The 12,925-nt window shown below is 43.0% G+C and overlaps 2 protein-coding genes across 2 annotated transcripts in view; one reads left to right on the top strand and one right to left on the bottom strand.

The window, feature by feature from the left end:
* Nucleotides 1-112: 112 nt before the first annotated feature.
* METTL18 (methyltransferase 18, RPL3 N3(tau)-histidine) lies at nucleotides 113-3,203 on the top strand. Its single transcript, XM_086940245.1, has 2 exons — nucleotides 113-265; nucleotides 1,754-3,203. The coding sequence occupies exon 2, from the start codon at nucleotides 2,039-2,041 to the stop codon at nucleotides 3,146-3,148; it is 1,110 nt and encodes a 369-aa protein (XP_086796371.1). The 5' UTR covers nucleotides 113-265; nucleotides 1,754-2,038; the 3' UTR covers nucleotides 3,149-3,203.
* Nucleotides 3,204-3,685: 482 nt separating this feature from the next.
* Nucleotides 3,686-12,925, bottom strand: part of RENBP (renin binding protein) — a 38,919-nt gene continuing 29,679 nt past the window's right edge. Inside the window, exons 10-11 of the mRNA XM_086940246.1 lie at nucleotides 11,035-11,122; nucleotides 3,686-6,191 (exon numbers count right to left, since the gene is read on the bottom strand). The gene's annotated coding sequence lies outside the window, so the exon portion shown is untranslated. The remainder of the gene's footprint in view (nucleotides 6,192-11,034; nucleotides 11,123-12,925) is intronic.

Here is a 12,925-nt window from a genome sequence, read left to right on the forward strand (position 1 = left end):
GACGGGTAGGGTTTGCCCGTCGGAAGTTAGCTAGCTTGCGTTCAGCCGAAATCGCCCGTTCCAAGATGGCGGTCTTAGGGTAACGTAGAAAGGTGAGTGCACGAGAAAAGTCATAGACACTAAAGACAGACTCACTGTCAGCTGCAGAGCAGCTATTTTCTGGGCAAAAGCCTGATTTAAATGGTCGATCAGCACGTGTCTGACCGTCCAGCGCCTTGAAGCCCAGGATCAGGACCTCAGAGACGCCTGGCGGTGAACCGGAAACGTAAGGCTTAAAATTGCTCGTTTTTTCGCTGTTTCCTGTCCATTTGTCGCACCCAGATCGAAAGTGCCTGTTGTGGCTAATGCCCCTTTTCAGGACACCCCTATCAAACTTTGACCAGAATTATCAATGCAAGGAATTACGGTTAAATGGCTGGAATAAAGTATTACATGGCTGTATTGGATTGCATCAGGGTGCTTTGCAGAGTTTTTAGGCTCTCTGCAAAGCACCCTGATGCAATCCAATACAGCCATGTATTACTTTATCCTAGCCATTTATTATAGTTCATTGCACGTTTTCTGGTGCCGTGAATGAGTAGCTGCTCCACTCCAGCGTTTCATGTATTCTTCTTGTGTAGTCAAGATAGGAGGTTGTAAAGTCAAGACTACAAGCTCCAGAATGCAATGCAAAAACTTGCACAGAACAACTCTTGCATGAGGGGATCGTTCTGTGCAAGACTGAAGGACAGATTTACCAACAGATTCCGCTTTGGTCTCCATAAAGGCCTTGATAAGGAATTCCACTGCTTAGCCGTCCTTATCTTTGAGGACCTTATGAATGCATGAAAGGCCCTGGTTAGCGGATGAAGTGCTTTACTAGATACTTACAGTGTGACTTTTTCCTCATAGGTAGCTTGGGCCTTTATTATGCAGCTCTCTGTAATTGTTAGTGTCTTAAATGTGGCTATTTGCCTAATAGGAAGTCAATGCAGTGCCTTTAAAACCCTGCAGATGAACTGCCTTTTGAGGGTATTTAGGATAAGATGTGCTGTTGTATTTTGCTGGAGCTTGTTCAGAAGTTTCTCCGGCGCCCCCATCTGCAGACCATTGGCATAGTTTAATCTGGCCATGATAAATGCATGAACAATGTCTTTCCACTTGTGCACGGGGAGAATTGAGTGGTCTCTTTTAAAGATTTCAGGACTTAGAAGCAGTTGGGCGTCAAGGTCTGTACTTGCAGATTGAAATAAGATCAGTCCTGGTCAAATTTGATCCCTTAATTTTTTTGCCTCTGAATTTGAAATTGAAGGCTCCCACAGTCCATCAGGCCATAGGCTCATAATGTCCTCCTGTCTGCTTATGACAACTACTGTGCATCCAATTTGCAACAGCCATGGGGCAGCCCTGAAAGTTTGCTGCTACGGTGTCATCCACTTGGTGAAATGCTAACATCCATTGAGTGTCGTCTGCCTAGGACACAATATTATAACCCCATGGCTCCACTACTCTAGACAACAAAGCCAAATAAATGTTGAACAGTGCGCAAAGCTTATAAAAACAAATGAACTAGCAGTCTAGTCTCAGAAAGCATTATGATGTTCACAGAAAATAGAACCAGAGCATTGTGCCCTTGGTGAGATGGTCATTTGATAAATTGATGTTCGTTGGAATTCATATTTTATATTTGAAACACAAATTATCAGATAAATATCTCAATCACTCTCATTGTAAATTTAGTCTAACCCATGAGCATATTTGTTTATTTTTGCAGAACTTTTGTTGCAGACCATGATCAGCTGAAGCATCCAGTGACTGACTTTGACCGTGGGCCAAGAACTGACAGCCACCCATTTTATTTCCAAAGCTTTAAATGTGTGCGAGGCTAACATACAAGACCAATGGCTTGGTGCCTTTTGAACATGGGCTAATTTAATTTTACCAATAGAAACTGAGCCGTGCCAACTCTTGCAAAAATCCCACAATTTGTTTTGTTCTACATACAATGTCTTTGTAGATCTTTTTACAGTCTACAAAAAGCTATTGAAAGTGCCTTAAAATGGCATTCCAATTTAATTTTAATGTGGATGCAGACGAAGAAAACCAGCTTTATAATTCTAGTGACGCAGACCTTGATGTGGATTCTGGCGACCCTTCCGCAGTGCTGGACAGCGAAGGCAGCTCTTCAAAGGCCAAGAATATTTCATCAAAAGGACGCAAAGAGCCTCCGGAGTTGGTGTGCACAAATAAGCAAACCACTAAATCATCTACATTAGATTTGGCAGATAAAAAGGAGACGCTCACTCCCTTAGAAACTCACATGTGCTGTAATGTTGCTAAAGAGCACAGTGTACCAGAGAATGTCAGCAGAGTACTAGAGAATAAAGTTGTGGAAATGCAACATGGTCTTCAGTTTGTGAATATTTCAGTGGTGGAAAGTATCACATCTATTGAAAAGGCTGAGGCAGAAGGCATAGTATCTAAGACTATTTCTTCCCACTCTGATCTAATTTCAGGCGTCTACGAAGGAGGATTAAAAATCTGGGAGTGCACATTTGACCTTATGAAGTTTTTGGAGGATAACTGTGTGACATTTGATGACAAAAGTGTCTTGGACCTTGGTTGTGGAGCAGGTTTGCTGGGAGTAGTCGCGCTTAAAGGAAAAGCTAGAAACGTTCATTTTCAGGACTATAACGGCACTGTGATTGATGAAATCACTCTACCAAATGTGGTGGTAAACAGTGGCATGGAAGCCGTGCCAGAGAGTCCTTTGGAGTCCAGTGAACCAGACTTAAAAAAGTTTGAGTCGTCAAATTCAATGCCTGGCTTGCTCCAAAGATGCAGATTTTTCTCTGGGGAGTGGTCACAGTTTACTCAGCTGCTACAAAGTGAAAACCCACCTATAAAATATGACCTCATTCTCACATCGGAAACTATATACAATCCTGATTATTATAGTGCTTTGCACGATACTCTTTCAAAGTTATTGAATGAAAACGGACTTGTTTATTTAGCAAGTAAGGTTCATTATTTTGGGGTGGGAGGTGGTGTTGCCCTTTTTGAGAAATTTGTTAGAGAAAGAAATATCTTTAAAACTCGAACTCTCAAGGTAATTGAAGAAGGTCTTCAGAGGTTTATTATTGAAATGTCGTGGGAGAGTAAATATTAATGGAATCAGACCACCCACATTCTGAAATGAATTAAATTGCATATGTGTTCAAAAATAATCTGTAAAGAATGTTTTTTCATCTTCTTGTGCATATATTTTAGTGATCTTCTGAGGGTGTGTGCTGTGTATGAGTTAATACACCCTTTCTGACCCAGGGTAGGGGCCACCGTCCATATGGTTTAGCTGGCATACTTAGTCAATGCGAGAAAAGGGGTAAACATAACAGTGTTTTAAAGTAGGCGAGGTGAAGTTAATGGGGGTCTTTTCACTGCAGCAGTTAATTGAATCTACAAATCCACTCAATTGCACTCAGTTCAGCCAATAGTGGCGTCCCCACTGATGCCAGTAATGCAGTGGGCACTGCAGAGTTCACTCTCTATTGGCTCCCACCTCTGCTGCCCAACTCTCAACACATGGCTGTGGTACTTCTGCCATCTCTTATTTTCCATGCATTAATTCGATTTATTTCACACCTGGATGACTATACTGAACACAACAATACAGCAATGATCATTTGGAGACCAACTTATCCTAATGTTTTACATCAAAGAATAGAATTTTTAATAATAGTTTATTCAATATTCACAATGAACAATATTAATAACAAAGTATCAATCATTTCTACAAGATTCAGAAAGCAACATAAGAATTTGTTAATTTATTCTTTGAGCCACAACTATAATTTGCTCATTTTAATGTATTATAAATCTGACAATAACAAAAACATCATAACATAGTGCTCAAGTTTAGCGACTTTCATTAGATGAAAAGGATTTTACAGATTCACTTGGAGTGAAAAGAGGCTTCACAGAATTTTAGAAACATTTATTAAGCTTCTTGCAGGCACTAGGTGAAAAGCCATAATATGCTTTGGCTCAAGTGGTCTCCATTCCAAGGTTCCCTAATGGACATTAAGAGTATGTTTGCTCTTAAGATACAGTTTGGGGCCTCTGGGTTGGTTAGCTGGTCCAAAGAGATTTCGTAGCCCCTCCAAAAGCTTGATTGATCTGCAGTCTTTCGAGGGGTTACCATTATCGACAAGACCGCAGCTCTTCTAGGAAGTCTAGTTCAGAAATCAAGGTTTTCGGTAAACCTTCCTGTATGCATTGCATGGCAGCATTTATTGCTAAAAAGAGCAAGGATCCTTTTTGCGCAGTCTCTCCGCAGTATCCACTTCTCAGCATTGCATATGGCACCTCTTGGACCTGAAGTTGTAGCAAATCCGGCCTCTTGAGGTGCAACTACATTTATTCTTTCGATAGCATAATCCCCCTCAGCTTTCAGTCGGTTCGGATCACCCAGGTAAGAGCAGCGGTCCACAGGGAACTCCAGAGATGGCCCCATAAAGGCCAGTGCTTCTTCAAGGCAGTAACATGTCTCTAGATTTCGAAATTTAAGTTCCTCTCGAGTCAGGCTCCAACCTAGGCTATGTTCTGAATTCAAGATGGTCCACCGTCCTCTTCCACCTACTTTAACAACCCAGCACCCACCCAACAAGTTCTCTTACTCTGTACTCCGAAGCCTCTCCAAACAGAACACCAGAAGGTATACAAACCTATCATGTAGATATTTAACAACAAAAAACTACATTTGAGGATGTTTAGCCAAATACAGTTAATGCTCCAGTAAATGTAACCCAACCCTACAAAAATCCGCCAAGTCATTTTAAATATTTTTTTAACGTTTTAAGATGTTGTCTGACTAATGGTCTGTCCTTCACACAAAATCCCAGGCCTCTGGCCAGTAAAAGAGTTTCTCTTACCCTTCTCCTAGGCCACACCTCTCAGTTTTACAATAAACCATTTTAGCCTCCTGCTGTGGGTTACATTGGGCATTACATGCCCAGTCAAAGCTTCGTGGGTCTCAGAAACCCAATTAGTGCAGTCAAAGGGAAAGATTGTGAGTGGCATCTGCTGACCACATCTGGAATGAGCAATAACTTGATTCACAGAGGAGCCTTTCCAAGCGGCAAAGCATGCGCCTAACCTTTGGCAACCAAAATCCAAAGTTTGCAAGATGCTAACAAAAGCAGATTGCAGCTTCGCACACTGCATGGATTTGGGCTACAAGGGACATTTTGTAAATGGATAAAACAGGCGATGGGTGATTACTGTAAATCAACAAATTTGTGCTTTAAGTGGGAAATCCTACATTGGAGGAATCGCAGCTGATGGAGTGTCTACCAGCAGAATTACCACTGGCAGAAAGGTAGTACGGAAAAAGCAATCCGCCTTGTAGATTCTCTAGGAAATCTCTCAATGATGGATCTACAGATATCCACGACACTAGATCATCCAGTGGCCCATCTCTTGCCACTGAATGCGGTTCCTTTGAGTAGTTGCAGCACAACATTTAAATCACACATAAGCCATTACACAAATCGGAAACCACAACTAACCGTGGCAACAGACTGAGCTCTGGTGACTTTACTATAAAGACGTTACATCAGTCACAAGGTATCCTCTTAATAAATCTCCACCCAAATGGATTTCTGGAAATACTGTTTCTTTCATGCAGTGATTTAATTTTTGGGGTTGTGGATTGGGATGGTACACGTCTAAGCAACTTAAAAGATTTCCTGCGACCTGCCTCGGAAAAGCTGTCAAGACCTGGGTTTCAGTCAAGTAACAAGCGAGTGACACCACCACAGTCCTGTACACCAGTCGAACACAATGGCCGGTTACAAAATCTGTGTTTTGTGATGTTGAGCCTCCCCTTACCCAGTGCACAGTCCTTGCTGAAGGCTGCTGTTTGAAATGGCATTGACCGCTTCCAACTCCTTGTTGACCAGGGCAGCAGTCCTTCAGGGGTATCCCCGTGTACACTGAGGAACGAAAGGCCACATATTCCTTAAGCATATTAGTGTTCATTGAAGGCACAAGAGGGTTGACTAATGCACATGTGTGACGCTGAGCAGTCTTTGTGTTAAGATGGAGCCAAGGGACACTCATGAAGCCAGATGCTGTTGATACCTAGCCTTCAGCCAGGAGCTGGTCCAGCATCTCAGTGCACATGTAGAGACTTCGTGGCACATGGAAGCAGCCTGTGGAGATGAATGTAGAATGTTAGTTCATTGGAAAGTTCAAAAGCTGTTCCGACTCACCCCACTTCTTCCAAGCCCCAAGTCCTGCACAGTTGACGTGTTGCAAACTAGATTGGTTCTAGTTAATTGATTGTGCTCCCACGGCATTACATGACGAAGATACCAACAGCAGACAAAGATCACACAGAGCGTACCGCAGCTTTATCTCCATGTTCACACTACATTTACCCAGATTCTGTCCCAATCATGTTACAATCTATCACTTATTCTGTTCCCAGCACACCTCCAAGCATTTATGACTATGTGTTTGAAGAACTCCCTGAAGTTACTTCTCTGTTGCACCTTCTTCCCTCAGACATGGCTCCCCTCTCTGTGATAACTAATTTCTCAATGTCCCTTGATGTAGTGTCACTCCTCAGGTGGAGTACACCCTTTCCATCCGATTTTATTCCTCCGAGATAGTTAAGTCTCTTTCATGTCTTCCACGCAACATCAACACAGATATTTGCAAATATGACAATCCTGGGGACCTTCTGACCCTCTTAGTAAGGACAAAAAGCATCCATTAACTGCCCGGTCTGTCGCCACCAATATCGCGGATGCTATCCGAAGAATAATTGTTGAAGGCAAACGTTCCTTATCATGCACATGAGGACCTTTCTCATGTCCCCAAAACCTTCAGATTCCAAAACCCTGTTGGTACTTTTCCGAGATCCGCCTTTACCCTCAACAAATCTCCATCTGGTGTAACATTATTAATGTGCTGAGGAGGACCACAAAGCATAAGACTGTATGCCAAGACAAACTGCATCAGTAGAAATACGCTCAGATCCTGGTCAAGTGGTATAAAACCAGCTGTTGATCCAAATATATTCTGCACTCAAAATTAAAGCCCCCAGAAGTGCTCTTGCTCATCAAGTGAGCTGTGGATTGAGAACCATATTTGATGATCACTTGTTTTTACCATAGCACTCCCCACCACGCATCTGCTGTTGCTAAGAACTGTAAATAACGCGTTACTATTCTCCGACCTATCGGTGTTGAGTGAACGCCCATGCTGCCTGTTGCATGGTCCCTACAGCAGAAAAGTTCAGTCTCCCTGAAGGGTAGGACCACCACCCACTGGATATTTGAGGGGTGCTTACTGTGGCCTCTTGTGGATGCTCTGTGTAGATCACCAGGACAACCTCACCAACCACCGGCCAGTTAAGGGATTAACCTTTGTTTTGTAGAGGAGATGCCCCTCATAGTCCTGAAGAAAGACCAGAATTTGTGACCAGAGATGGCAAATGAAAGCGCAGAATCAATGGACAGTGGGTGAGCCTCCCCTAGGAATTGATACTTTGGACACTCCTGTGCTCTGTTGGTGTTGGCGACCTTCAGGGATATCTGGAATGGGTAGTAAACAAAAGGAGCAGCTCAGATTCCCATACCCAGTACATACAACTAAGAGGGTCTTCCTCCAGCCTCAATGCAAACCACCCTGGAGTGGGCACCTGGTGGGGTTCCCTACAAAATTCTCACTCTCTTGACAAGCCAAGACACATGCATTTGCTTCTCTCAAGGGGTTCTACCTGTTTTCTCACTGGACGCCCTTGCATAATTTTTCATGGTCCTTGAAATAAAAGATTGAAAGGTTGTCTGGGGAGACCAAGGAATCCTATTTAATACACATAGGAACATGTTTTAGTTACGCGTATATCGTACTCTACTTTCCTCAGGACCTTTACAGTCGGATCCCCAGATAGCAACCTTAAAATTGAGGGTTCTCAGCAGCGGATATTTTCCCTGATAGATGGATCGAGTGCATACCATGGATCCATTCATACACAAGAAGCAATACCTGGTAATTCCTGCATAGGTATCCGTAGAGAATATCGAGAGCCATTATTCATCAAAACAACATTACATCTGTGTTCAGGTTTTCTTGCACATTTCTGTGGTCTCTGCACACACTACACCAGACTTTAAAACCAGTGTTCCTAATGGTCTCACAAGCCACAGATGAGGTGTTCATATTAATATTTAAGTGCAGGATATAACCTGGTCGGTGTCCTTAAATGATTGTTCAACTGTGGGCGGCATTTCATGCAACGCACATTCAATTTTCTTACTTAGTATATTTAGCTCTTATGCCTTTTACCGTCAGAGGGAGGTGGGTGTCTCTGTAGTCAATATAAAAAGTAATGTGGAAGGTACCCTTTTTTTGGAAAGGGGATGGGTATAGATATTTACACAAAAACAAATTTCCCTTTGGGCTAGATTACACCTTGTAAAAGTTTGTTTACAAAATAATATATGTTGGTTAGAAATTGGGTCTGAAGATGTCTGTCTTTTCCACCTATAACAAGAGGAAAAGGGAAATTAGTTTTTTGTGTAAATGTCTCTGTAGTCACACACTTGTTAGGGGGGGTCAGAGAAGGGAGTTAAATATTGGCCTGATGTAAGTTTGATCCCTCAAAGATGCATCAGATGCTCAGTTGCCGTATTGTAGGCATGGACAGTTTTCCTTTAACTCTTGTCATATTATTCGGAGGGTTTGTACTTTCCCTTACATGAAGGAGGTGTCTGCGGTGCTTTGAAGACCTAAGTAACGGATGCCTGTAATGAGGTACTATTGAAATCCACAAAAAAAGGGGGGAGAGGACTACTTCCTACCTCAGCTTCCCCAAACTTTGTGTCCACACATAAGTGAGGTAGAAATGGAGGATGTAACTGTATAATCTTGTGCAACTGACGTGCTCAGTGCGAAAAAACTGCCTCACTCACAAATTGTGACATGCTTCACCATTGTGCTTGCTAACTAACACCCCCGTGCAGACCAACGCCTGGGCTGGAGCAAAGGGGAGGGGACGACAATACAAGCATACACATAATAAAGGGATCAAAAAAGAATAAATGTGCAGTTAGTTATCATTAAAACAGGCTCGGGTATATCCACTGTATGATGTACCATTCTCTGCTTTCTTCTCTCCCTTTAGGCAATGACTGCTCTTAGCACCAGGATACCAGTCTGGTCACAGTGTGCTCTACAAATACTATAAATACATAAAGAGTAAGTAAATTAGTCGATGCTCTGTACTAAAACCACCATCATTAATGGTTAAAGAGGTCAGAGAAGTTCATTTCCCCTTTTAACTTGTCTTAATTATGGGTTATTATCCCTTGTTCAAGCAAACCTTTGCTTTGGCTAAAACGTGAGTATGTATGTTAATTCCCGCCATAATTATCGGGAAATTGTAAATAAAGGAGGTTTGTTCTGATCTTTGTGTCCTCGGTAGTTACCAGATTCTGTACCATACATGTTATTGGTTGCAACAGGCCCCACTATGTTGTCTGGGTTCATTAATAATTTGGTAATGGACATAAGTATGCCTCCAGGTATATTCTCTATCTGTTAGTGTTTGATTCTCGTTCCCCACTCTGCTGGAAGGTCTCATTCATAAGCGATTGGGCATTTATTTGGTGTTTGGGGATTCTACTCCCATATAAGGTTTAGTTTAGGGTGAGGCTAAATATGTTATATCTGATGTGATTTATCTTATACCTCCCCAAGGTATGTCATAGTTTATTCCAGTTTTCTGGGAGGAAAAACAAAAAATCCACTTGTGTTCTCTTTCGAACAGCACTTTGTCAAGATTCCTAATATTCGCTTCCAGTTGTTCAATGGCTCCATTCCAGATCCGTTATTGTCGTGAGCGGTAGGTGTCTGGCTCTGCTCGTGTGAGGATTAAATCACCTCAATACAAATGAAGCCAAGAGATAAGGCGAGGCACAGCGCCCTGCTCCATGAAATATATCTTCTTTGAGTCCCACAAGTTATTCCTTGAGGCTGCATTGTTTCAACCTCTAAATGCACCGCTAGTTGTAGCAGTCAACCATTATCTCCTGAGGTACAGATGTATGCAGGCGATAATTGATCTATCACTCTGACCCCCAAAAAGCATAACAACTCAGGTGCTCTTCTTAACCTGAAACACTTCGCCCCCTTCTAGGCGTAGGTCAAGAATACAAATCTAGAGTTACGCGTGGTAGGAAGGTCTTGCTGTTCCTTGAACCCCAGCATGGACTGCAGAATACTCGGTCATGCACTGTGCGTTACCAGTGTGGCACAGGGTCAAGTTGAAGATATTACGAATATGCACAAGGTCTGCTGAGGTGATATTCCCACGTACTTCAGGAGATGTGGTCAAGTGTCTTAAATCTTAGAGTGGTTACCATCAAACCAGTACACTGGGTCTAATCCCGGCTTTGACCCTTTAACAACATTTGTGTGATACTGTGCAAAGAAACTTTACCTCAGATTTTAAATATGTTAAATGCAATATTTAAAACCATTGCAATCTGTTTTTGTTACCCATCCTCTACTGGGCCTCACAAACCTTTCTTTTCACTGTACAGCACCGCGTGTGAGGTCAGTGTCGCAACAAACGCCTAAATATAAACATTGATCTAATCTGGTCTCACATCATACCCCTTTCAGGAATCTTAAGTGCAGCCACACTACTGGAGCCTGAAAACCCAAATTCTATCCTTCAGAAGCCTGGAAGCCCATATGATGCATGAAGCAATTTATCGGCTGGCGCAGGAGCGTCTGATTCAGTGAGTCTCGGCATTCTGAGCTAGGTGCAACCAGGGCTCTAACCCTGGCATCAGAGTTAATGGATTTTGTATTAAGAAAATGACAAGTACTTGACACTTACTAGAGTGTGAACTAATTCTGAAGCCTGCACAAAACTACTAGAGGCTACAGTAGTACAAAAAAATTATTGATGAAGACAGGGATGGTAAAGAGGGTGCCATCCTCTCACACTAGAGAATCAAATGGGTAAAGGGCACTCACCTTTGAATGGACCACCTTTGATGGTAAGCGCCACCTCGCCTTCCCGATTCAGGTAGCCGAACCATTCACCATGCTCCGGGTCAGAGAACTGTGAAATCAAGATAGTGGATGGGATGAGTGTAGCACAGAGTGTACCATACATGGGGGGGGGGGGTTCTGTAGATTGATGAGGTGATGCCAACATAGCACGTAGAAAGGGTGGAGACCCCCTATCCCACAAGAGGACTGGGATATTACAAATTGTTATGAAAGAAAATACCCCCAGGTGCAAAGTTTTCCTAAAGAGGATTACTTCCGTTTGGAGAGACATGATGGGGGTGTATAGAGAGAGACATTTTTAGAACTGAAATGACTTCCATGGGAAGGTACATGGAAAGGCTGTGGGGAAGCTACACTGGAAGCAGTGCTTAATTTGAGACTGTGGTTTCCGGTGCTCGGCACCGGCACTTTATTAGTGGAGTGGTGTGGCTCACTGGTTAGAGGCGGCAGACCCGAGAGCAGAGAACGGCCTGGGACCAGGGTTCGATTCCCGACGCGGCAGGGTCTTGGACCAGGATCAGCGGACTTGATAATTCTCGCCTCGGTGCCTACTCTAATCAGGGATCACACTCGGCAACTTTGGGCATTAAGCTTGCCTCATCTCCACAACGGCCCCTCACAAACGCCGGGAATGCCTGGTTTCACCTTGGAGACTCCCAGGAGGGACTATCTCACAGGGAAAGCCAGGACGGGTTCCCCAGCGGTCTATAGCGCTACGAGGCCTGCGGTGCGGGTAGCAGTGCGCTTTACAAGACACACAATTAATTAATTAATTAATTAATTAGTAGCACCAGCACTTATGACAGTCTGCCATGTGGTGGCACTGTTTGTCTAAATTAGAGATGATCCCAACAACAATTATTTATTCATTCAATATCCATTAAAAATGACTAATACCTGATTCCCATGCCATTGTTATTACTTTGGGAGCCAAAATAGTCTGAATTGTCACACGTGGAGGGTGTGAAGGGTAGTAGTTGTGTTGGTTCTGTCACTGGCAGCACTGGCAGGGGAAATGTGTAAGGCAAGCTGCTGTGCCCTCCTGACGACGGCCCTGGCACCTAGTTTCTTACAAGTTAAGCACTGACTGGGAGTAAACAACCTTCATGGCGAGGAGCAGAGCAGATCTTGCTTTTGGAGACCGGTTCATAAGCTGCATATGTAGTCCTTCCATTACACAGGCATGGGTTGCCATGACAACCATGAATCAAGGCACCTCCCACAGAAACCCATGGTCTGGATCAGGCACAGCTATGGTCACTACAGGTCTGGCACTTGGTCACAAGTCTAGGATGAGGTGGTACATTAGGGCCAGAAGGTGGAAGTAAAGATTCAACTGTCCATTGTAAAAATATTTCTTATATATTTATCCCAAGTAAACAGAGTATATCCTGAGCTAAGCTTGGATGTCAAAGAGTTTTTCAAATAAATCCCGAACGAGAAGTAATCTTCATATCTTCTTTTTATTAGTGATGTATTTCTTCATGAGACAAACTAGCCGCCAACACGTGTTTCGTCGTGGTGAAGAAACCATAGACTTCTTCAGGGCTATAATAAATTATGTAAGTATGAGTTGAAATGTAATCTCCGCAAGTGATAGGAACACTAAATACTGATTATTAATCTGAGGGTTCCTAAATCATTTTAAATGTGACGGTCCGACTTTAAAATCGATGATGAGCTCCCGGTCTCCTTCACGTGTGTTGTAAAGCCGGTAAATGGATCCAAATCGTGGCGTGTAGCCCTGAAGAAGTCTATCGTTTATTCACCACGACGAAACACATGTTGGTGGCTAGTTTGTCTCATGAAGAAATACATCACTAATAAAAAGAAGATATGAAGATTACTTCTC

Source organism: Lissotriton vulgaris, chromosome 10 (genome assembly GCF_964263255.1).
Source record: "Lissotriton vulgaris chromosome 10, aLisVul1.2, whole genome shotgun sequence".
NCBI lineage: Eukaryota > Metazoa > Chordata > Amphibia > Caudata > Salamandridae > Lissotriton > Lissotriton vulgaris.

What these genes read in the sequence shown, in the direction of transcription:
- METTL18 (XM_086940245.1), top strand. Translation starts at nt 2,039, where the DNA reads ATGGCATTCCAATTTAATTTTAATGTGGATGCAGACGAAGAAAACCAG.